We start from the raw sequence: 26,397 nt of genomic DNA, 5'->3' as shown, positions 1-26,397 counted from the left end.
ATCAGCCTCCGACCTTCCACTTGGGAAGCATAATTGTTCAAAGTTCCCTAGTCTGCACAGGGAGCAATGCAACTGAGTCTTAATGCAAACCCTCTATCCTGCTCTCTGCCCAAGGATGAATGCTGTCCGTGGGGCATAAGTGAAAGCAGTGTTTGACAGCAATTTAGCTCTGCAAATTTTTTTCATACATTAATAATAACAAGCATGAAAATCTTTATTAAAGATTAAAGAAATCTTTCATTCTTTGCATCATCTAGAGCTTCTGATAACTTCAAAAGGAAGTTTAGGTGAGGAAGTGCTGAGAGTTTCACTATCTGGAAAGAACTTGTTGATTTCCTAGTAATTTATTTCAGTATTTGAAACACCATGAGGACACTGATATAAAAATACATATCAAAACCTAAATTAGCTAAATACATTCTGTTTGAAGACAAATACAACTTTGCCATTGTAAGAGACTAATTAATGAGACTGATGTGAAAACACAGGGATTTGTACCAAGAATGTAACCCAAGACCAGATTTTTACTCCTCCTACCTTGGACTATGGTATGAAAACACAAATTAAGGCTCACATTTTCCAACTTTTACTTATTTTGTTTAATGTTAGTCTAAGATAAAAGGGTAGAATCTGGACCTAAGTTAAAGCTGAGAACCTTCTAGGCACTAAGTACCTTTTAGGCATTTTCCCCCACACTCTCAGTCTGTTCTCTTGCATAGGACAGTGAGAGATTATCGCTCAGTTATGCAATTATAAAACATTACTGGTTATAACACAAAGTTATTACTATCATTATACTTTAAGCTAAATCAGAGTATTTTACCTGTATCCATCTCATCTACGTTGCTGAGGAAATCTTCAGGTGTCGTTGGTATACTGTAGCATCCTAATCCCAAGCCACTGTCTGTACTCTGTTCCCTGGAATGGTATGGCCCACTATAAATTGAAACATGAAAGAGCCTCAGTAAAGATGTCCTTTTAGATACAGTCCCTCATCACGGTGTTTGAAAAAAGACAGCACAGTAGGTTAGATGTTCAAGTTAAATACCGAGTCATTAAGCCTCATTCTCAACTGTTGGCCACTAATGTGGCCATGTTACATCAGCCCAAATATAAAGCAACTGAAGCGAGGCCACTCTTAAATTTTGAAATGCACACATGTATATATAACTCTCTAGACAAAAACAGTTCTGATAGCCTAAAAAAGTTGGGTTTATTTATACTTAGGTAATGTACCTGTTCTACCTAGAGTCTTCTACATACACCTGCAGTACAATTAAAACCACCTGTTACCATTTGTTTCATTTTTCTAAGATTCCTTCTTGGAAGTATAAACGGAAAGATTTCAGGTCAGCCACTCGGCCGTACCCCCTGTTCACAGTAAGTACCGAAGAAGGTGATATAGGAAACTACTTTAGAGAGACAGCTTTAGAAGTGTAGAGAAGGCAACAGAACCAATTGCCTAACGAAGAGGACATGAACTTGCCTGTTCAAGAAAGGATCGGATCCGTTATTTGTAATCGGCCTCATGTCTTGTGTCATGGCAGGTGTATTCACAGCTGTCTGAACTGGGGCCATGTTTTCTGAGTCCATGGGAAGTTGTCTGCACAGAGCAGCTTCCTGAAAAGGCAAATAAATATAAGGGAAGGGCTATCAACAGCTCAGAAGTACTGCAGTCCTGTAATAAGCAAACATGTAATAGATACACATCTTATTTAGGAAAGTAATTCTAAACAATGTAACTGATGACTATTTGTTTACACTGGTATGAAGAAAATCATAATGTAAACAGACAGCATCTTTTATACACACCTGTGTGAGCTTAAAACACTGCAGAATCTACCCTTCAGTTACTACCACAGCTGGAAGCCAGTCCCATAGTTCAGCCAGCACGCAGACGTGTTTGAGGACTTTCTGATCAGCTTCACACTAAACCAGAGAGCCTGTTTGCCTATTTAAGCTAGCGTCACTCTTTTTGTGTGATGCAGATCATGAAATGCTCATATAAATGGCTTTACTGGCAAAGCTGTCATGCTGGTAACCTCTAGTGAGGAGTAGCGGCAGACAGCCGGGGGAAAGGCAAACCTTGAACAAGCACAACTACCTGCAGAATGACTGCACCTCCAGCCTTGCTGGCCCCAGCGATAATCCCTACAAAATCAAATTACCTATAACTTAGGACAACTTGTGTGTCACCTCATCATAAAACACTGATAGGCCTGCACATTACAACTGGTTCCTGACAGCCTGTCCACACTTCATGGGCCAGCTAACTCCAGTTGAGGCTTTCCACATGCATACTAGAGCTGTGTAACACTCAAATTACAATTTCAGTTTACTGTTCAGTGAGGCCAAGCCCTCTGAGAGCTGGAGTAGCAGTAATAAAGCACTTTAAAACCTACAGACTCAAATTTAATCTCCCATGTGTCTGTTTCTAACAGCCTACCTTAAGTGAAATTGCTCTCAGTTTAAACTGGTGCAAAAGAGAGCAAAACCACTGATGTGAGTTGGTGCTAGATGACACAATTTGCTTTACACCAAAGCAGAAGAATATCACTTGCAACCATGAAGTACTTAACATGTTAGAAGAAAACCACTGGAAACAAGACTTTGACCCAATAATCTTTAGAATGAACCCTCTGCCTAATAATTATCATCTGCCTAATGACCTGCCTCGTGTCCACTGTCTTTAGGATGACAAACGAGCAATGAGAGCCAAAGAAAACTTGTTTCAGAGCTCTTCCTGAAAGACGAATTCTTCTAGCACTATCTCTGTGAAACAACCATGACATCTAGTGGTACAGGGGTCTATACAAAGGTTGTTTGCCTCCACGGGTATGTTCCAAACAAATATCCTAAGACCTTAAAATAATAAAGCTGTATCTGTTTTTTACCTAGTTTACTCAAGCTTATTATTATTTTTAATGAAATAAGCAAAGGAAATATTTCATTTAAGTCCTAGTAGAAAACTGTTCTCCACTGAATCAGTCATTCATTCTCCCAAGTACAGAAAAGATTAACATGGTTTTGAGGCTAGAATATGATGTTTTACTATGTTTTCAATTGATTTCTTCATTGAGGAGGACCAGCTTGGTCTCTTTGTGAATAATGTAACAATTATTCATTGGGAATTAACATATACTGGTGCCCATTAATGCAATGTTTCCTTTATAATCAAATTATCAATAAATAATAATTTACATTAGATGGTGTCATTATTTAGTAAGTGTTAAGAATAAATAGCCTGAAGATTCTTAATGGCTTATGTATTACAGCTTATGTACGTAATTACATTTGTCAAGTGACAATTCTAGTGGTGATGTTTCCTCTTATAATTGAATCAGCTGGGGTCTGTGAAAATGTACAAACCTCAGAATATGGGCAGACTAGCTTTTTAAACTCTCTACATGAAGATACTGAAAGTATTTTTTTAAATATAAGAATAGCAACTGCAGCAGTATCAGCAAGCCTAATACTAGAAAGCAGCCAGAAAGAAAAAGAGAAAAGACAGCCAGAAAGAAAGAAATACAGGAAGAGACAGGAAGAGAGAAGGAAAGGAAGACAGATAAAATGAAGCAGGACATACTTAGCTAGGATGGTTTTTTGTTAAAGTCCAATCCAGCAATGAAGTTCATGTTTTTGATACTTGGGCAGTGCATTTTCAAATGTCACTGCACATTGTTCCACACTAAGAAGGATAAGATCAGAACAGGGAAAAAAAAAAAAAAAAAGAAAAAAAAAAAGCCTTTCCCCTACTTTGCCAACATGTAAAATACATGTTGGTTATCATTCTGGTTGCTGTAATTTCTAAAAATGAAATGCTATTACTAAAAATAAAATAACCGAGAATATCTTGTTCAAGATCCAAGTATTTGTCTCTTTCAGAACATTGTGACTAAGTCCTAATTTGATAGAAATTATTTGTCTTTGCTACTTTGCACATGTGTTAGTGCACTGAAAGTACTGCCCCAATACCACCCTTTTTTACTCTAAGGTTGATTGAACGTTGGAACAGGTTTCCCAGAGAGGTTGCGGAGCCTCCATCCTTGGAGGTATTCAAAACCTGACTGGATGCGGCCCTGAGCAACCTGCTGTAGCTGACCTTGCTCTGAGCAGGGCAGCTGGACCGGGCCCTCTCTAGAGGTCCCTTCCAACCTCAACTATCCTGTGGCTCTATAAATCAAAGAATGACCATGTGCATCCATACATCTTTCTGTACAAGATTCTGCTTTTCTGTTTTGGACAATCTTCTTAATAACTTCTTGCCAGCAGTCATGCCATTTTTTTTTTCAATTACCAGATTGAAATTCAATTGTATTGCTCAACACAACTGCACTGTATCAAACATAAGCCTGAAAATGTCTTGCCTGTAAGAGGTGGTGGAAGATCTTTTCTGTATCCAGCAACTTCTCAATGGATCATATAGTACAAATCAGTGTCTCAGCTTGCTGGGGACTGTGTACGTGTGTGTTGCAGGGGTAGGGGAGAGCTTGCCAAGCTCCCGGCTCATTAAAGAGAAAAACTGAACTAAACCTATGCTGCCCAGAGAAATATTAAAGCTGAAAAGTTGATAATAATCATTAACCAGAGATGACAAAGGCTAACAACCAACTGTTGTACCAGAGAGCAGTGCCAAAGAAAATCTACGAAAGAAAAGTCATGCACCTGTAGAGAAGAAAGGCCATTATTTAAGGGTGTATTTGTTGACAATTAATAGGTGGATTCACAGCAAGAGTTTTGAAACTCTTTTGATTAAAAATGCCAGATGTCTAGCAGGGATGATATTCTAGTACCTTGCGTTTCCACAACAGGTAATGATGTATTGACAGCCTAAAGTTCTATCCAAGTAATTAATCTTACATAATTGTTCCCACTATACTGCCAAAGACAGCTGATTTCTGAGACTAGTAAATTCTATTACTTTGAAAGACTTGTGTTCACTCCACTGCTTTCCACAGCCATTGTAGAAGTACCGTATTTAAGACAAAAGACGCGTACGAAGAAAGTGAGGAAAGGTTTCCAAACCACATTGGAAGATCTGTACAATTCCATGGAATTGTTTTTAAACATAGACAGAGATAAATCTCTTCTTTATGGAACACATTTAATTAAACGATCGCAGGAAACATGAGGCTTTTCTCATTCTTCATGTCATGTCTTCTTCCTTTGAGCTCTTTACAGAAGCACGAACATACCTCTCCTCCCTTAAGTCTATGTTTCCTCTGGTAGCTTTCCAAAACAGCAAAACACAAAGCACTAGTAGAGACTTCTGAACCTCCAACTACTTAAAAAATGCAGTTGCACATAAAATCAAAGTACATTGCAAAAAACCATAGTATTATTCAGAAAGGGAGTTTCACATCTTTAACCCTCCATGAAATATTCTTCCTCTTACGCTGAACTGCACAGAAATAGGCAAGAATTTCCTTACAGCTTTTCATTTCTCTTACAGACTGACTCAAAAAATGACCAGCCAAACAAACAACACTGAAAAGAGCAGAGAATTTCTTACATCTACTGCTGCTGGCTTGTTCCATCTGGCAAAAACAACCAACCAAAACGGTACCTGTATTACCTAAATTTAGGTTAATACAGGCTGCATTTTAAGGACACTCGTCCCAGAACAGCTTAAGTTGCAAGATGAGGTTTATCTAACATGGAGTAAGCCACTCAACTGCTAAGGTCAGTATGTTTTTCTGAGTGCTGAAAGCCCAGGGCACAATGTGCAAACTCTTCATTGCATATGCAGTATAACTGCTCCGAGCATGCTTAGGCAGTCCAGTTCTAACCTCTAGTTGTTTCATGTTATGCTAGAAGAAGAACTTTCTGACAATGCAGTGTCTGTGCCACTTCAATGAAGAGCTATGACTGTACTTGGGACAACTAATTGTAGCGAACAGGAGTGAAGCGACAACAGAAGAGATTTTATTGTGGGCTAGACGCCCAAGTGCGTGCCATGGGTAAGCTTGTACAGGCCAAGCTGAAACCTGTGGCACTTCAATGTTACGGTTACTGGCCTCCTAACCTCAGGTTAGCCTATACTTGCTGCAACCATACCTTCTTTTCACAGAATAGACGCAGGCACTGCCTTCCTCCAGAAAGACACAAAGATTTTTCTAGATCGTATTGTAAGGGGGTAAAACCTAGAACACTGGTAACTTCTGTAACTTACTCCCCGTTTCCACGGTAATTTAATTTCCAAAAGTAGCTCAGAATAGACTATTAACAAAGTAAGAACACAGGCTCAGAGACTACATTAATGCAATGCATCAGGCTGCTTACCCTATGGTCAGTAAGATGAACAGTCAGGCATTTGAGAAGGACTTTTCTTGAACTTGAAGGTTTTTCACTGAACTGCCTTCCACAAATAGGAAAGCATTGCAAAACGTCCATTCTTTTCAGGGCACTGGACTTACTGCTCCTGCACAAAGTGCTGTGAACTTCACATATATTTGCAGACCTTAATTCTGGCTGCCTGTTTTCTGTCCTGCAGCTGACCTATGCAATCGGGGAATTCAGATAGTGACCTCTTTGGAAAACATGGTGCCAACTACTGCTTGGTCCAACAAGCAGAGATTCATACCCAGGTTTATTAATCATGTCCCCAGATACAGTAATTGGCCCTCCTAACTGCAGCAAGGCCAACAATCCATTCCAGGAATGTTTAATCTACTAGATGATTTAGACAGGCCTTGCAAAGCAAGACAATTTGTGAGCTGAAAAGCATCCAGCACCCTAAAGAAAGACTCACACTGGCATTTACAAAATCTAAGTTCCTATCTCTTCTTTGTTGCAAGAAACACTACATTTATTATAAAGTTACTTAATCTGCTCTCTCTGGGGGAATGGCGTGGCACCTCCCGTGTCTCTAGTTCAACATACCGCATGTTGCTTGTAATATTAACTCAACGTATACTTTATAATACAGAACAACCGACTCCTGCAGACTGGAGTCAGAGTTAGGCTGGGGAAGCAGAGTACTGGCTCTGCCATACATTACAGCGTGCTCCTCCTCTGCTGCTGCCTGACGCAGGTGATTTGTTCAGAAGTCACATTACAATTTTAGTACTGCTACAGATGTTAAGACCTCTTCGCTTCTTTGATATTATTACAGCAATGGTCAATAGTAATGGATCAATTACACAATCATAAAAGCTGTGTGATAGCCTATTATGTCCTGTTCTCTATTCTAAGCACAACTACAAGGTTCTTAAAAAGAATATTCAGGAATTTCCTACCCTAGGTTAAAGTCTGGCAAAAAATACCAGAGACCTCTTGCAGCCCTGTGAATGGCAATATTACAGTTGCAAGCTACAAGAATAGCCTTAGCTACTCGAATTAGCTCTTAGCTCTCAAATGCAGGAGTGCCTCCTGTTCGCCAGCAGAGACAATCCTTCGCATTTAGTTCAAGAAGGACCAAATGCCCATAACAATCTGCTTGGCGCTACAGCATATGCTATTTTAAAAACCCAAAGGGGATTTTCAAAATAAATAACAAAAACAACAAAAAAACCCAGTACTCTGACATCACGAAGGCATGTCAAAAAGCTGCATCGGTGGTTATTTGCAAAAATCTTTAAAAGCTTCAAAGCATTGCAGTGAGTTGTGTTATTCGCTGCCTCTGAACACAATTCTGATGTAAACCCCTTTTTAGCTGTATGCCAGACAAATCTAGAAATTCATTGCCACATCTCCTGGAACCCTCCTTGGCAGAACTGAACTGAGCTCCATGCTTAGTTGCCAAACAGTCATTTCCAGCTGGGGGAGACAAGGGAGGGCATTTTTTATAGTGAGTTTACATTGCTCGTCACTGGAATTCCGTTTCTGCCAGCCCTAATACTTGGGGCGGAAGGTGAGACATCTAGATATTGCCCATGCCATCAATAAATCAGACTATGGGCCAGTCTGTGCAATGGAAAGAGTACAGCAGGGAATTTTTCTGTTCAGGCTGTAGCAGGCCAGTAAGGTTCTACTCTGCGGGGAAAAATCAGTAATAAATCTTCCTCTGCATCCCCATACACCGCTCCTTCTACAGTCTCTTTCGAGCCCCTGTATCTTTCTGTGCATGTATTTATGGAACAGGATGGGGGGGATCAGAAAGGAACCTCTGAGTAGTGTTGCCTTTTTGTGAGTATCCCCGCCCTTCCAAACAAGGTGCAAGATGGCACTTGCACACACAGAGAAGTGCTGGGACATGTTCCCTGCAGGACCCCTTCAGAGATTTCTTACTGACATCACCTCTAACTACTTCCGTTCCAAGAAGCTCTTGAGCAGCAAGCAGATTCTTCCTTTTCCTTTGGAAAGCTGACAAAAACAAATCAGTAAGTAAGAAAATTAACTCTTTCCAGAATGACAAAACTGAGTAAGGAAACATTTAAATCAAAGCTGACATACTGGCTGTCTGAAATGCTGCCCTTCTTGCGTGTACTGAGCCTGCAGTTATAGGGGCTTTACCAACTAAATGAAGAGGAGGACAAAGGAGGAAACAAATTCCCTAAGCAGAGATCTTCCAGAACTCTTGCGTATTCCTCCCGGCTGGGTGTGCTGCTCCACCCGAGCAGCTGCGGCCAGGAATGGCTGCGGGGAGCCAGCAGCTGCTGCGAGGCTGAAAGGAGGTTTGTGACCCACCAAAAGAATTCCTCCCCTCTCACTCAAACTCTCCGCATCTCCTCACAGTTGCTAGCAGCAGTGTGCACACTTACTCAGCGTTTTTCCCTTAGATAGGTTACACTAGAAAAGCAAAAGCAGCAGTGAAGGGTCAGGGCAGGAGTAACTGTAACACTGATGACTCCAGCGGGATTTGCCGCATTCTTCTCAGCTGCCAGGGTTCAGGAGCGCTCAGGTTACCGGCAGGAAATTCACAACGTTCTGTTACGAAGGATGGATTTTGCATCTTGCTTTCCTTGGGTGGGAAATACGTTGTTCCCTAAGAGCTACACCAGTTCAGAAAACTTTAGTAATGGAAAGCGATACTGTCCTGCTTTATATAATGTGGAGCTCAAACAAACACAAGGTGCAGGGTGGTACTGGGTGTAATAAGTTGGAGGCTTGATTAAGTACAGCACAGCTGCAGAGTATTGTGCGTGTATTAGTTTCAAAGTAAAACAGAGTCAGCAGAGCAGGGAAACCAGCCCTTATGTTATTGGCACAACTGTTTTGAAGCTTAATTTGCTCTTGTCCTGAAGCAAGAACAGAGCCAAAGAGAGTAAAAATAGCTAAACGCGTTATTAGCACGATGACAATTATGACTAAGCTCATACCAGATATCCCCACTCTCTTCCCACACCCATCTCTGTTATGTTCTGAGCTCTCAGTAGTAAAGGAGAAGGTACGCAAAAGACTTGAGATCACTGCTCAGGTCAGAGACCGCCACCTTGAACATAGTTCTGCACACACAGGTAATGTATCATAATTAAGGGTAAGGGAAATTGAAAATGGGCACAAGATGCTGGTGTCTGTACAGTTTCCAGACTCAGGTCTGAACCATGAAAGTCAAATTCAGCCCTGACATGAGCAGGCAAAAAAATTCAGAAAATTCAGTAGAATCGTATCTGCCTTTCACCCCTGTGCAGCAAGAGCACGGCGCACTTGCTGAACTTTGAGCGTGTACATATATTCACCAAAGACGATGGGAATAATCACATGCAAAGATAGCCCAGTGTTGCTACAGGAGCTATAAAAGCACCTAAATTTAATTTATTTTTTTTCCAAATGCAGCTAGATGGTGCTGTACAGTTTCAAAATGTATTAATGATTTTTTGTTAATTACTTTTGTTAAGAAATTTATAAAGTTCTTAAACATACATTTAGAGAAAGGAGGTGAAAGAGTAAAAAAATATAAATGAAGCAAATATATTGTTGTAAAGTGTTTTTACAAATATTCTCATTAATGTTTTTGCAATTCTCTTGTCAGACACCCATTTTCATTGTGTTATCAACTTCTCTTTTACAAAAGCCTACTACATGATAGTATGTACATTCATCCTACATTTGGTCTTTCTGTTTGCACAAGATTAAGTTACTAGGGTTCCAACGGTCTAACTGGAGAGAAATTTGACTTACATATAGTTTGCACATGGGAAGGAAAGTACAATCACATTCTTGTTGTTAGGAGTCTGTATTACTATAAAGACCCACATCAAACTGCATTTTCTGTATATGACCAAAAAAACATACTTTCAATACAATTCTAATAACATTTAATTTGGTGAGCGATTGTAATAATGTCTATTATCACCTTTTGAAAAGTGACGTTTTGGTAAAATGCAATTAAAAATTATTTTTTCTGAAATAAAAGCATGGAAAAAGAGCACCTCAAATTCTCAATCATCACAAACATTAAAGACCTTTTCTTCCATTAATTTTACTCAGATAGTATGTTAAAAAAAAAAAAAAAACAAACTCCAACATATTTAGCAAAACCAACATTCAAAGGCTGCAGAGAGAAAACCAAAAGCTGGCCATTAATTTGAGGTTTTCATGACTGCTGCCTTTAAAAGATGACAAATCCTTTGTGAGCACATCTCCCTTCTGGTAAGTCTGCTCTGATCATCCAGATCTCTATTTCAGACCTAAAGGTTTTAAAGACGTATGTGTCCCTTTCTTTGCTTCCCGCAAAGCCTTCTAGAGGTCACCGAGATGCTCCAGCCTGTTTTCATCACTAATGTGTTTTCTCTGTGTCATTCTCTTCCAGACTTGGAAGAAAAAGTGCATCGCTCCTCACTTACTTGTGGCTAGCCAAGCTATGACATACTCTGCTACTCCTCCTCAGAGGGTATCCAAGTGTGAGCATTTTTCTTAAGCTTCTTTTTGCATTTTACACAAGTCACTAACATTTCAAAACATTACAGCAACTTATGGTTCTCTAATAAATCATCAGAAAAGTTCAGCCAATTGGTGTCATTAGCCCAGTAACAAACATGCTTCTACCTGCTGCAAAGAAATGTCATACTGTATTTCCAAGTACAGTATAAACAAATGTTACCCTAAAATAACCACAAATTATGGTACAATCCCAAAGGCAAAAGGACTGAAAGCATGAAATAATAATTCCACAAAATTATTATTTCCACAGAAGATGGAAGTAAGGATGGGTAACCTGGGAGGAATACAGAGACATTGTCCAAGCACACAGGGATGAGGTTAGGAAAGCTGAAGCCCAGCTGGAACTGAATCTGGCCAGGGGAGTCAAAAACAACAAGGAGGGCTTCTGTAAGTACCTAGGTGACAATAGGAAGGCTAGGGAAAATGCAGGCCCACTGCTTTTCCTATGAGGAAAGGCTGAGAGAGCTGGGAGTGCTCAGCCTGCAGATGAGCAGGCTCAGGGGGACCTCATCAATGTATATAAACACCTGCAGGGAGGGCGCAAAGAGGACAGAGCCAGGCTCTTCCCAGTGGTGCCCAGTGACAGGACCAGAGGCAATGGGCACACAGTGACACACAGGAGGTTCCCTCTGAACATCAGGAAACACTTTGTCACTGTGAGGGTGACCGAGCACCGGCACAGGCTGCCCAGGGAGGTGGTGGAGTCTCCCTCTTGGAGATATTCAGAAGGCATCAGGACATGGTCCTGGGAAACTGGCTCTGGGTGGCCCTGCTTGAGCAGGGGGCTTGGACCAGATGACCTCCAGAGGTCCCTTCCAATCTCAACCAGTCTGTGACTCTGTGATTTTGTGAAAGTTACTATTTTTAAAGGTACTTAGAACTGTAACTGCAGCATTTACAAGGCCACCAATAATGGTGTTATTCTTGATGAAATGTACTTCGTTCACACTGTTCCTGAGAAAAATAGGTTATTTATTTTCTCTAAGGAAGCTGATTAATATGCCATGAAAAATACACCACCATCAGTGGAGTTGTCCGTAACAGAAGAAACACAATTGTTAAAACCTTTTATTTCCTTGAGGCAATGTAAAGGAAGTTACATATCTAATTTGTACAGTATGAGTCATTATATGGAGCTGAAACTTAAGAAATAGAACAATAAACAAAACATCCACAAAGAACCATCTCTGGAAAGTCTTCAAATCAGAGGTATTCATGTAAGATGTGAATGTGGTTTTATTTTAATTCAAAGGCAAAGGGTGCAAGTTATAGAGTTGGGATCAGAGTCAAGAACAACTCCATAAGTTCTGCCTTTATCTTCGGTGAAGCATGAACATGATCTACTATGCAAACTAAGATAAACTAAGAATTAATCACTGATAGTTGCTCTAGATTTATAACCAGACGCACAACAGAATTTGATCCTTACACTACTATTATAGCCGGTAAGAAAGACACCAGGTCTGTAACTCCTGACAGATGGCCATTTTATGCTCTGTTCAATGCTAGTTTAGAGGAAAAAAATGAAATGTTCTATTTATATTAGCTTTTTGGCTACCCTTACCTAAAACAATGGTTAATCTTGACATAAATAACAGAGCTACCAATCGTACTTGGTAAAAATTTGGATGCAAAGAACTAAAGGCTCTTGAACAAAATAAAAGAGTATCCTTGGCCTTACCTGTCGCAGTAACTCCTCCTGACGCATCCTAATTCGCTCCCTCTCCATCTGGATTCTCTGGAGCCTTAACTTCTGCTGCTGCTGTTGCTGCGTGGTCAGTGCGCTGGGCAGGTTCAACAGCCCTGGCTGCGGAGTCTGGGGAGGACGACTCTGCTGCGACATGGCTGTGCTGGGTGTTATTTGGTGCTGGTGATTCATGACTGGGAAAGAAAATAAATCATGGATGGTTAAGTAGAATTGTGCTTCAAGGTAACAGAGGACCTAGGACACAAGTTGCTCATTTACAGTGAGTATAGAGTTATTAGAATTACTGTCGTTCAAATGATTGAGATAACTACTCCATCTGGCAAGATCTGGTACTAGTAATTGCTTAATAAAGAGATCTACATTAATTATTGTAATAATAATTACCAGCAAAAATTATGAGCACCGTGTGTGTTTTCCACCACTATGAAGGAGATACACACTTTTTTCAACGACACGCAGATGAGAGATGTTCCAGTTCCGGTTAAGAAGCAAAGCTTGTAGGAGGTCCTGCTCCCTGGCAGGCTGCAGCCTTTCTGTATTACCATGGATGAGTCACAATCTCTGTGTACTTATCTATAAATGAGGGTTAATATTATTTTTATATCTCGCAGAAGTGTATTAAGCACTCCTTACCTCACAGGCACTCACACATTACAGTAATGAAAAGCAGCTTGAGAACTGCAACTGAAGAAAAGAAGTGCATCTAATGAGATCCAGCAACAAGCTGGACTGTCAGAACTTACAAAAGCAGTGCAATAAAAAGACACCAGAAACTATCAGAAGCTACATCTTTCCATAACATCCTTAACATACTTTTGCTTACTTTTTCGAAGCAGGTGAAATGCAAGGAAAAGATAATTAAATTCAATCTGTAGCACACTCATAAATAAAAAAACAAAGTAGTGAGAATCACTGCTAACTTTTCTTGATAGATGTCTTTGTCTTTTGAACAACCACTGCCCTTTTTTCCAAATGGCCTCAGCCATTCCATGTTTCAGGGTGCAGTCAGTGTAAAGTTAGCTATCCGAGTTCATGGTATGAGAATTACAATCAATAGCATCAGTAGTATCAATAGTAAACAGTGTAGTTGCAAGTTATTAATAGAATCATACCAGTTTCGTTATCAAACTCAGCAAAAATCTTTATCAATCTTGTACGGAAAGAACTGCCCAAATCCACTGCTGCTTTAAAGTTACATCAGGCAAGAAGCGAGTTTAATGAGTTCCTAAATGCAAGCCTGTACAAAATTAATCCAAAAAAGACGCCAAGTTCAGGCCTGGCATAACTCCTCTCAGGAGTTACCTAAGACAGGTAAGGCTGAATTTACAATTCATGGTTTCATTTGCAAATGAAAAAGGTCTAGTAAATTAGAGATTAAGGTGTCTGATTTTAGACCTGATTTAACACAACAGAGGGATTTGTAACTCTCTTGTGAATTCTGGATATGCAAGCACCATACTGTACAGTTAATGTCCTACAAAGAAAACCAAAATAGTCTTTTGCACATTTGATTAACATCTGAAACCTTATCTGTTGGGGTATTCAGATTTGGAAATGAAACATTAATTCCCCACCTTTGGTAGGATATTCAAAAGGTTTGTCTGAGGAATAACTCCATAGATGGCAGGTGAGAAACAGGACCTTTTGTAAGCAAACCTGGTTTATACCTATGTAAACCAGCTAAACCCTTTCGCTTGCAGACAGAAGACTGCTGCTCAGAGAGTTAATGTTGCTTAGACTGTTAATATTACTTAAATCAACATAATCTTTTCTGGTCAAACTCAGAAACTATAAATCAAAGTGGAATTCTCTGTTGGGTAGGCATTTTTATTGAGAGAACTGTTATGAAACAAGTTGCAGGTCTTTGTGTAGCTCCACAGCCACTCTGGTAATCATGCCACAACGCTAAAATAATCATTTGGCACCTCTGACAGCAGGTATCACTTGGCCATGGAAACAGAAGTGTTTCCCTCAGTAACAGGCTTGGAAAAAACAGGAGGAAAATGAGACAGAGAAGGGAAACTGCGTAGCCTCTGCTTGCACCTCCTTTTCATTTTTGAGTAAAATGTATCAGTTCCCAGCAATGCTACCTAATACCTTCTGTGAACCACGGAGTGAACAGCTCCTTCTTTTCCTTCCCCACCTTCACATTTCCAGTAAAAAACACATAAAGTACCGAAAGCCAGTCTGGATTACAAGTTGTGGCCAAGTACTGCTTTAAAAATTAACTAACATTTTTGCAAGGATTCTTTCACTAATGGGGCAATAGCAAAATTAACAAAGCTCTTATCTTTCAACAAGAACACCCGAGATACTAAAATACTCTCTAGAAGATACACAATACTTTTCTGTCCAAAGGACCAAAATTTCTATCTCCCTTTTTATCTCTCACTCATTGTTCTTACCATTTGAGAACTGAAATCTCAACTCTGTTCTCTCTCTTCTCAGACCTGAATATGTTCATGCTGTGTACGTGTGTGACCTTGAAGGATACAGTACAGCAAGCACTGTTAGAAGTGTGCATTGAAAGAAATGGGTTGATTTTACAGCCTGGATCAAATGTATGGTACCCATACAATGCAAAATGGTGAACTTAACTCACTCTGCCAGTTCCAAGTTAAAATTTTTTTTGAAAGGTTGACTTTATGCTAGCCAGCTCTCTGCCAAATCAGGTACTGTCTTGTCCTTCTGCAACTGGAGTAAGGCAGGTACACAGGGATTAGGCCAGCATAAACTTTGTCGTGCTTCGTTTGACAGAGATATTTACATGTGCTCACATCAGACCTGAATCAAACTTGTCCTTCTGGGTGATCCAGTATCACACAGGTCCAGCATGTAAAGACTATGGAACCATTAGAGAGTGCAGCTACATGGTATTTTAGCTTCAGTGGCAAATCCAGCTCAAGAAATAATCCAAGTTAAAAGCAGCGCTGCAGTAATATAACCTTTTCACGGATTCAGTTTATGTGTGGTCCACAAACAGCTGTATCCACACAAATGACATCATGCTTCCACATGAAACCAGAGTATTGCCGTTTATCACTTCTTCCACACCCAGCTGCTTGTTCCTGCCCACATGCTACCCCTTTACTGAGCTGGCAAAAGCATTTTTGTGGCCACACAGCAAACTAAAAATTGCCTGGGGATAAAAAGAAGGTATTTTCTAGCTAGATCAGCTCCCAGCAAGAGTAACTGGGTAGCTGTGAAAATGCTTATGTGCAACCAATGTAGGAGTCCAGGTGGGAAAAATAAGCTGGTTGCAGGAAAGATGGACCAAAGCCAGCACTGATCAGTAACTTTTCAGTAGTAAACACCCAGACAGGTTAGCAAGCTGTAGTGCTGAGAGGGGGGGAGGTAGGAATGAGAGCTGGGTGCAGAAATCAAACCACTTTCATAATGGGAAAACAATGTATGGAACCACATAATAAGATGCAGTGAATCTAGTCTTATTAATATTGTAAGTACAATTATATAAATTATATCAGTGTAAATCTGGTGTTAAATTGCCAGGACCATCAGCACTCAGGCAGGAATTTAACTCTTCTCATATGCATAAGCATGTGCTTAAATTTTTGGCATGTCAGTGGTTGAGTGAATAGAACAACCATGCTAAGAATCCAGGCTGGCTGAAGGATTATCACAATATAGTAAGTTCTCCATAAGAAAATTGCTTTCATCTAAGTAGCACATACAAATGATAGAACCAGGCAAAGTTAAGTAAAGATTAATAGACTGTACAGTGCGTCTGGGATACACTCAGGGCTAGGGTGTGAGTTATAGTACTATTTCTCATGGCTATTTGTTGTCTTTGCTATACAAAATACTCCCTTCATCAGCTGATCTGCACCCATGTTGTATCACAGCTGAAATTATATATGCAAGAAGGCAAAGGACAAGACAATATGAAAATGCTGAGGAACACCCTCCAAGTAATTTCTTCTCATGGGGACAGACAGAATATTTTGGTCCGATGAACTCTGTATCTTGGAGTAAATTACTTTTCTTTCAAGCAATACTATCCATTGTTACATACCATCAAAAAACTACCGGAAGCCCAGTACAATGAGTACAGTAAGCATTCCCACACCTTGATGTTAGGAGTATAGAAATTACATCACACTGAATCTCCTACAAGCCAAGTATGCCACAAGTACGTGATCATATTTCTAAGAAACAATAAAAATCCATTCTACTTCCAAAAAACGTTATCTACATCATCTGAGTTTGATAAAGCTATAACTACGGCAAAGTTTTACAAGTTTCAGCGCAGGAGATGCACAGGAGGCAAAGGAGTAGGTAGGAGCCATCCTCAGCCAGTTCCACCACCTGCATTATTTGGCTCTGCTCCTCTTCCAGTTGGTGCCTTTCTCCTCAGAGGTTTGTAGCTCTGAATCTCTGGACACAGGTCCACAGAAAAATAGATCTGTTCAAAACTACCGCTAACTGGAATGGCTTTTAAAGTACCATTGATTTGGGTCATGGAGACAAACTTACTGAAGGTCATTTCAACCCGCTGACACTGCATTTTTCTCCAGCTTACCCTGCTTCAAGAAAAAACAGAGTTCAGGTAACTCTCCAGTCAGTTTGAATACCAGACGCTTACTTTCATAGCAGCCCAAACTGGATAGACTCAGAAACATTGAGTATAGAGGAGTCACGTATCTGTGCTTTCAAATGAGTAGATAGTTTTGTCAAGGTATCTGGATAGAGTATGTTTATGATAAAGTCTAACTTAAAACGGAGCATTAAATTGATATGGTGATAAAATCAATTTTCTTTTGCTAATATCATTCAAAACCAGTTTATAAATACACAGATGCTAAGGTGCAGGGTTTGATCCTATCAACTGCGTAACAGCATCACTCCACTTGAATTATTCTTGACTGCAATCACGATAACGTCCCATAAGCAAATTCAGGACATATGTGGTCTACTTTTGTGAAGTCAAATCTAGGTTTTGGGTGTGTGCATGCACACATATAATGCACATTAAGTTAATCTAACCTAGCTCAAAACAAATATTAACTGGAAATAAAACCAGTATAAAACACGAGACTGTTAGGTGATTCTTTTTTTTATATCTATTATAGAAAAGAAAATGAAACAAAAAACTGGGGCATTCTGCAGCACTTCCCACAACAACTGCTGCATTCAGCTGCTCTAAAAATATATCCTAAGGGTCAAAATGTTACATGTACAGTAATAGAAGAGCTGACTCTGGGAACTAGCTGAAGAGTAATTAAATCATGGCAGATTTGCAAGTACTCTTTTGCATTCGTTCCACTGAAAGACACTGAAGTTATTATGAGCAAGCCTTCAGTTAATGTGCTAAGTTTTAGGGCTTTTCTATACCAGCGGTTCACACGGGATGGCATGTGGAACGTGTCTTCTGCAAAGCAGCCTGTCCAAATGGTCCTCCAGGCTTTTGAAAAACACTGCCCATCACCTTCCTGGGGGCTCCTGAAGCCTGGGCCATATGAAAAGCAGCAAATCATCTCCAGTTTTAAACACGCCCAGAGGATAAATCATGAGGCCAAAGACACGCTGTGCACAGAAAATGAAGTGTTTGCTCCTCTTCCTCTCAGTCAACAGCCATCCTGCAGCCACTGCCACTTTCCTCAGCACAGTTCTTGGCCCATGTTAGGTGACTTGGGCACTACAAAACTCCATACAGTTTGTGCACTAGCAAATACCCATAGGCAGCAAATAAATCCTTCATATGTGTCATCTCACATACATGAAGAGTCCCTGATTCAAGACAGGAAACATTCATAGAAAGCATGACTGTGCCTCTCAGGAAAACAATATACTGATAGCAAAATGTCTTCAAGTACCAGGGAAAATCTAACTGAAACATCCAGGAAAATGAAGAAAACAGTAACAGCCAGTGGTGCTGAACAAGTATATCGGCTCCAGCTAAAGGAGCTGTGAATTAAGAACAAGACAGGCTGACTGAGAACGTAGTCTGGTAAGCACAGGAAGATAGTGCTGAAAATTCCCAGACTGTACGCAACAGTCAAGACCATGAGGAACAGACACACTTAAAAATTTTTGCTGTCAGAAATACCCTTGGGCATCTCATAGTGTTGTGTAAATGCAGTGATTGTTGGTATCAGTCATTTTCAGTGAAGAAGTTTGGAATTGCACAAGCAAGTCCAGTACTTCTGATAGTAAGCAATCCAAAGACACTGTACGGGCTCCTGATTTAGGCAGCATTGATATCCTCCAGATAAGCCAGGAGTGAAATACAGTGAATTTTCCAAGTATTACCTATATGGTTTGTTCAGAGTGCAGATTAGTTTACTTACTTACTTATGCAGATCAGTACCATCTTACAGGGGTGGATTTGTCCTGTACTATATCCAGGGCCAGTCTGGGTCCAGAGGCAGCTTTATTACCTGTAGGTGGTGCAAAGCCCACGCTAATAAATCCTTCTGGACCTTGAGGAAAGCATGCAGGCATATCTAAGCCATCTTTGCAACGTGCTTCCAGAATCAGTTCTGAAGAGTATAGCACAGAGATGCCAGTGTGTCATCCAACATGACTTCTCCAGAGGCATGTAGATGTCATTTGATCCCCAAATTAAGTCTCCTGCAACCCACAGACCACAGTGCAGAGGCACCCACTTCGTCTTGTGGAAGTGTATTATCACCAGCTTTGAGAGGATCGTATCAGACCTGGGCTAGATCTTCATACAATTTCAGATTTGGAATTCTCTGCGTGATGCTCTCGAGATAAAGAAAGATGACTATACTACCTGAATGCAGACAGGCTTATACTGAAAACTGCAGCTTCCTACATCAACAGCTATTATCTCTGAGAAATTCTGACTCGAGAAAATCAGAAGACCTAGAGAAACGTTCAGGTCAGAGAACATAAAGAAAGTCTACCAATGATAAATGATCTTTCCATGTTCCCTGCAAGCCTGGTGGAATACTTGAGACAAATGATGCACAGAAAGGAAATGTGGCAAATGTTACACACAAAGCCAGAGGCACAGAGACAGGCACTGGCAGTACTAACGCGAAACCCGCAGCACTCATAATCCTCCTAAATGAACTATTGGTCCGAAAGTCCTGCAGTTTGGCAGAGCAGTTAAAGCTACTGAATGATGCTTCAGCAAACCTAATGCAGTAGTGCTGCACAAGCTGCAACCAAAAGCATTTGCCATTGGAGTTCTGACAGACGGGGAAAAGGGACTTCTTGGTGAACTGAACAATTCCACTAGGAATTGCTAGCTAGAAGGCTTTGAGATGTTTGGCAGAAATCTGCGTGTAATGTACAATGCGTGTGAGTACACAAAGGAAATCCAACAATGGGGCTTACTGGGCATAGCTGGTTCAATATAGTGCAAATGTGCAGTAAGTCCATCCACAGTTTTTGAAAAGTGCAGCTGTCCTGCTGTGGCGGATTGGGCCCCCCACCAGCCAGCGACTAAGCCCCCACGCAGGCAGTCACTCAATTCCTCCTCTGCCAGCAGGATGGGGGAGAGAACTGGTAGAGCAAAAGCAAGAAAAACTTGTGGGCTGAGATAAAGACAGTTTAATAAGTGAGGCAAAGCTATGCATACAAGCAAAGCAAAATAACGTCTGCACGAGTTCCCATCAGCAGGCAGCTGTTTAGCCACTCCTGGAAAGCAGGTACTCAGCACACGTGAGGGTTGCTTGGGAAGACAAATGCCGTAACCGTGAAGGTCCCCCCTTCCTCCTCCTTTCCTTGACCTTTCATTGCTGAGCATGGCATCATACAATATGGAATATCCCCTCAGGTAATTCAGATCAGCTGTCTTGGCCATGTCACCTCCCAATTTCTTGGGAACCCCCAGCCCACTTGCAGTGAGGAGGGGAAGCAGTGGGAGAAAACAGAAAGCCTCAACGCTCTGCAAGCTCTGCTCAGGCACAGCCAAAACACTGGTGTGTTATCAACACTGTTTTAGTCACAGATCCAAAACACAGCAGTATAGTGGCTGCTATGAAATCAACTTCATCCCAGTCAAACCCAGTACAAACGCAGGTTGAGTGCATAGCACTTGTATAGTAAACTAAATGTTTCTGTAAAATACTGGACCTTCTGTTCAGATGCAGTACAGCTGATCTGAAGTACTCTTCAGTACCTTTCAGTCAGGATGCTGGAAACTAGCAAATCAAAACCAATATTAAAAAAATCCTTAAACTCTACCTGAATTCAAGTCTAGGTAAAAAAGGAAGCCACATCTGGAGGCAACTGGATATACCGCAGCTCCACTGAGCTGGCTTCTTTGCTGGAGAGGAGATTGCAGACATTTTCTAATGTCTCAAACTTTCTGACTGCACAGGGAGACTATGGCAAGGTACATCTGGGAATAAACCAAAATACACTAGCAAGTGATTTGTTTTGCTTCATATGAAAAATAACTCCATCCCATACCAATCTTATTACGCATTGTAAAGTCAAAGGATCTGCTCATATTGGTCTTGTGTATGCTTCTCCACATTTCATGACAGAAAATATGATTGTTTCCTTTCACTGTGGCAAAAAAATATGGAAGTTTCCAATGTATGTAGTCCTGGAATGATACAATTAATATGACTGGACCTTCCACAAAATAAATTAAAACTAAGGTTCAGATTTTCTGGAAACCTTTTTTGTGACCTGTTTTTTGTTGAAAATCATTACATATTTTTACCTAATCTATGCTTGCAAAAATGACACCAAAGTTTACAAATCTGTACAAATTAAAACACTGCCCTAGACAGGACAATTCCAAAAGTAAGTCTGAATATCTGATTCTTGCTATTATCAACCTGTAGTTTATACATCAATTGATAATGAAGTGTGCTTTTACAGGTAATTACCTGCATCTTTCTAGACATTTTCTTTACAGAATCAACACCAGTAAAATCTAGGTCACATTTGTCTCCCATATAATTTTGCCAACACTTATGATCATTGAAAACAATTTCCCTCTTTTTTCTCTATCCCGCCCCCCCCCGTATTTTCTGTGCACAACACCACATGTTACGTCAGGGAAGTTTTATCCTGCAACGCTATCTACTTGGCAAAAAACAGCATCCAGGCAGAACTCCAGTCTCCTCAAAAGAAGTGTGGAAAAGTATGATGATATAGTTGTTACAGGACCAAGACTTTTCACTGCTTTTGCATTTTCCAACGTGTGAGTTCCTCAAACAACAAGAAAAAAAAATTGAATAAACAGTAAGTTGCTTTTCTTAAGGGTAGAGCTACGACAGTATGCATGGGGAAAACAGAAAAATATAGTACCTGGAATACCTTTAAGCATGTTTGATAATGTCTGATATTGTCTAGATTTCAATTAACAGTGAATCTTTAAATATACTAGTCGGAATGAAAAGAATCCCAACAATGGAAAAATTACCCCTGTGGTATACACATAAGCTTAGTTTGACCAATGTCTTCTACCTGACTGCTTTTCCAGAACTGGTCAACTGAGCCAGAGCTGAACTCTGCACTGAACAGTTCAGTAACGCTGTTGTTGAATATAGCTGATAACCCTTTGTCACTAAAGGTTCGAATGAGCCCACTGAAGCCAAAGGGAAGTCTTGTGTCAACTCCAGTGAGCAACTTACCAATACAATGACATTCTACAAATCTCTCTTCCTTGTGATACAGCCATACGGCACATTTGTTGTGCTATTTATGCAATTTTATTAATGCCTGCTATTATTTATATTTGAATTCTGAATTTGTATTTGAATGCTATGAGGAACATAATGGAGTTTGGGTTAAAAAAGAAAAACCCGCAGTTCATGCTCCAACTAGACTACTCAATATGAATACTGATTTCGGTACACTGACACTCATCTAATAAATCAGTGACACTGTAACAACTCTGTTCAGCCTGTGGTCTGGGGAGCCTTAGGATCTCTGGACTGGTTTTGAGAGGTCAAAAGGTAACCAAGGAAAATCAACTGGTCTTCAGTAAGCTTAAATTCACTAGGCAGGGTTTGGCACTCCCAGTGTAATATTTCTAAGGTTCTGCAAACAACGGAAAAATATAAAAAGCTCAAATCTACCACTCTATGGTAAAGGATATAACATAGCAGGTGAAAAGTATTCACCATTCTAGCAGACAGACTCAGGGTGGCCTTGAATTCAGTTCTCTCGGGGAAAAACAAATTTATTTTGCAAAATGAAGTAAGCCTCTTCAATAAACAGCCATTACACAATTTTCCAGCTCAAATGAAAGCGAGTGAAAATGTGGAGCTAAGTTCCAAATCTGCAGTATGTGGCCACAATTTCATTGCAGTCCATGGAATTACAACTATTTAGTTCACATCTCAAGTTAGACCTATGTAATTTTCTTTTTCCAGTTAGATGAAAAATGAAAAAATTCTTTTATTGCTTTTGTTTGCTTTTAAATTAATAATGATATTAATCAGTGCCTCAGGTTTTCTGACATTGTAGGAGACCTTTCTGTTGATGACTTTGCTGGATATGTACTAAGCAAGGACTATTTTGTGGGCAGGAGACACTGCAAGTTGCAGAAGCCAAAACATGCAAATGTAAACTGTTTCTGACATATGCGCTGAACCAATTGTACCAACTTTTATTATTTTAGTGTCAGAAGCGTCTGGATGCAATGGTGGATCTTTTTCTCTACTCTGTTTATAGGCAGCCCAGAGTGTAATTCATATGAACTGGCCAGCGTCAGGTGTCACGCAACACAGTCTGATGAAAAACAAATGTCTATAGAGGTTAAAAAAAAAAAACAACGAACCCAGCCATATTACAGTTTTGACTTAGTCACGACATTGTGAAGAAAAAAAGACTAGGCTCTCCTCCTTTTCTCTCTCTGCTTCTGCCAACAAAGAACTGCTTGTTTCACTTATTTCCCAGAAACAGCATTAGCCTTCCAACAAGGTCAGCAAAAAATGCTGCTTTTCAGTTCTGGTGCATTTTGTTCCAAAAAATCTGTAAAGTATTAAACCAAAAAGTTGTACTATCCCAGTGCACAGAGACTCCTTTATTCAGATTTCTGGGCTGAAAATAGCTATACAGAAATTTCTCAACAGTTTCAACTGTTATGTTAAGTTCTGTGATATTCACATTTAACTAATCTTTCCTGTCTTCAATGATTCAAGCCTAAAACAACCCAAATGAACAACCTGCAGGTGCAGCATCAAAGCTATGATTTAGCAGGAAGTTATTTAAAAGATTAGAGATTTACTCTGTAAACACTGTCAACAATAAATCACTAACAACAAATAACGTTGGGGGCTGCTGGACTGGAGAGATAGCTTTAATGCTGATGACCAATTACTACTGATGACCATTATTATTTAAAATATTTATTAAATTATTTTTACTTTTGTTTCATGCAATCTTCAGCTTTTGCATTTCATTTACTTTGAAACTATGAAAATGATGTTCCACTCTTGCACTGGCACATGTTTGGATTACTAACCTTGAAGGGAAATGCTTACACCAACAGGAACGTCTTTGTGTTAAAACTAAAAATTACTAGATTTTGAAACAATACCAACATCTCTTTTGAACACATCAACCTTTACCATTTCAGATTTACTAGACAGTCAGTTGCTGGTTTAAAGGTGTGTATCCTTTGAGATACCTGGATTTAATTTACCTGAGGCTGAAGTTAATTCCTATTAGTCTCTGGAACTATTAGCCACTGCCCTTGAAACATAAATAAATTACTCCATTTGAAATCTGCCTGATAAACTACTTCTTAGAGGTTTTAATCGCAAATAACAAAAAAAACCCCAAAACATTCCTTTCCAGAGCTGTGTCATACACTCTCATTCCCACAGAACACGCAAGTCCTCTACAATGCTTTCAGCTCTCCTATAATTATTATTTCATTAACCAGAAGCAGGTGCCAAAATTATTCACACTGACCACAACTGAATCGTGTCCGCCTCTTTCAGGATATCCAGTAATTAAAAGTGACCTGGAACAGGAAGCACTTCCACTGTGCAGGTGGTGTGAGGGTATTGGGCTACACCAAGGGAAAAACACGTTCATCTCAATGTTACATATTTGTAGCCAAATTTCCAGCCAATGCAAACCAAGCCTTGCAAAATCTAGACCATTTCATGTATGTTAGTTATCACTGAAATACATACCACCTGTTTTTAAACACTTCGGCAGTTTCTGCATTCTTATCTCCAGAGACTCACTTTGACACAGTAACCAAAACTGCATTTTATCATCCTGAAACAATAGTAGCTACACCTCTTTTATCATGGCAGGATGTGGAAACTTTGGTTCATGTGTTTATTGCTCTTAGACAGGACTATTGCATTGTTTTATTGGTTGGATTTCCTGGCTGATTAAAAAAAAAAAATGAAAGCAGAGGCAAAGTGCCATAACCCCCAGTTGTATCCAGACCCAATTAAATTACCATTTGCAATACAGCTGAAAGTTAAACTTTTTAGATTCGCTGATCAATTTCGATACCACAAACAGTTGTCAGTGTAAGAGGCTCTCCACAGTAAATTCTGTTGTGTAATACATAATGTCTTTCACCTTCGAGAACCGGTGTATTTAATAGTTAAAACTATCCTGCTTGTATCACTTGGGTCATGCCTGCTGGTGGATCTTGATAGAGTAGGCTTCTAAGGTAAGGAGCTTTCTCTTCTTCAGTAGGGAAAAAAAAAGTAAAAATCAAATAGTTCTTCATCTGGAGTTTGACACCATAAGCTAATATGGTTGGACTCTCAGGATCAATGCATACACTGACCCTAAACAAATTAACAGTGGGCTTTCCACTATTTTATGCCTGAACTGCTTGATCTATAAAATGAAGATAAATATTATCTATTTTTCTTATACTCTATATTTGCACATGATCTGATCAGGTGAAAGTGCAGATGTCAAGCGCAAACAAAAGTGTATGCAGCACCCTTCTCCCTTTGCCAGAAATTGGTCTCTGTTCTGAACTGTGTATCACACTTTCTGGAACTCCACGACCTAGTGTTGATGATACAACACCCATTTTCTTTACGGTGCCAGTCTCCTACCTGATGAAAGCATGAGAATTGCACCAGGACTCTCTAATCTGTCACAACGGTTTTCAAGACCTGATTGCATAAAGCCCCGAGTGACCTGATCTCATAGCTGACTGCTCTGAGCAAGAGGTTGGGTTAGAGATCTCCCAAGGCCCCTTCCCACCTGAATGATTCTGTGATGGCTACAACCTTAAATTTTGCAAGGCCCCAACCCTCAGCCATGTGTGGAAACTCATCTAGCTTCTTTCCTTACCTCAGAATAGGCACCCTTACCTTTGCAAGCTCATAACATTATTACTTACCTTCTAGCAGCTGTCCCTCGATTCAGTACATCTGAATGAGTTCACAGTTTCTTATAATACCTCTTATAAAGTATATAAAAAAAACCAGCTGACAAAAACCCAGCAGCACAGAGATAAGTAAAAACTATCTGCTCCAGATACAGATAGAGCACTGGAACACCGGAAGCCTCAGGAATTAGAACATTAAGCACCTTTATGATTTATTTTTTCTGCAAATATACATATTAATGAACTCATCTTGACAGAACCTGAGAGAACATATAATTATGAAGTATTATGTCAGTGTCTAGAATTAAGAGTGATCCAATTACATTTTCTGAAGGCAAGGTTAGCTGGGCCAATAGACACTATGTGCTAAGATAATAATTTACAACTTAGGAAGTTATCAAGTTATCAACCATCATCATAGAACAGCCCAGGCTGAAAGGGACCTCAAAAGATCGTCTTGTCCAAACTTACATAGAAAATACTAGATTATGAGGGAAAAACAGACAAGGTAAGAGAAGATGGCTCAGCTCTAATGCATAAGGGATCTACACAAACATAGCTCTGCTTGTCTCTTTGCTTCACTCCTTGT

At 39.9% G+C, this 26,397-nt stretch overlaps 1 protein-coding gene across 1 annotated transcript in view; it reads right to left on the bottom strand.

The window, feature by feature from the left end:
• The window catches only part of WWTR1 (WW domain containing transcription regulator 1), an 86,053-nt gene that overhangs the window by 4,019 nt on the left and 55,637 nt on the right, over positions 1–26,397 (bottom strand). The window contains exons 3-5 of the mRNA XM_087740388.1: positions 12,506–12,705; positions 1,487–1,620; positions 824–936 (exon numbers count right to left, since the gene is read on the bottom strand). Of these exons, the coding sequence (XP_087596514.1) occupies positions 824–936; positions 1,487–1,620; positions 12,506–12,705 (447 nt within the window). The remainder of the gene's footprint in view (positions 1–823; positions 937–1,486; positions 1,621–12,505; positions 12,706–26,397) is intronic.

The sequence above is a fragment of the Nipponia nippon genome, unplaced genomic scaffold, assembly GCF_047370975.1.
Source record: "Nipponia nippon isolate SJK-2023a ecotype South Korea unplaced genomic scaffold, ASM4737097v1 scaffold_7, whole genome shotgun sequence".
NCBI lineage: Eukaryota > Metazoa > Chordata > Aves > Pelecaniformes > Threskiornithidae > Nipponia > Nipponia nippon.
This window is presented reverse-complemented; position numbering and strand designations above follow the sequence as displayed.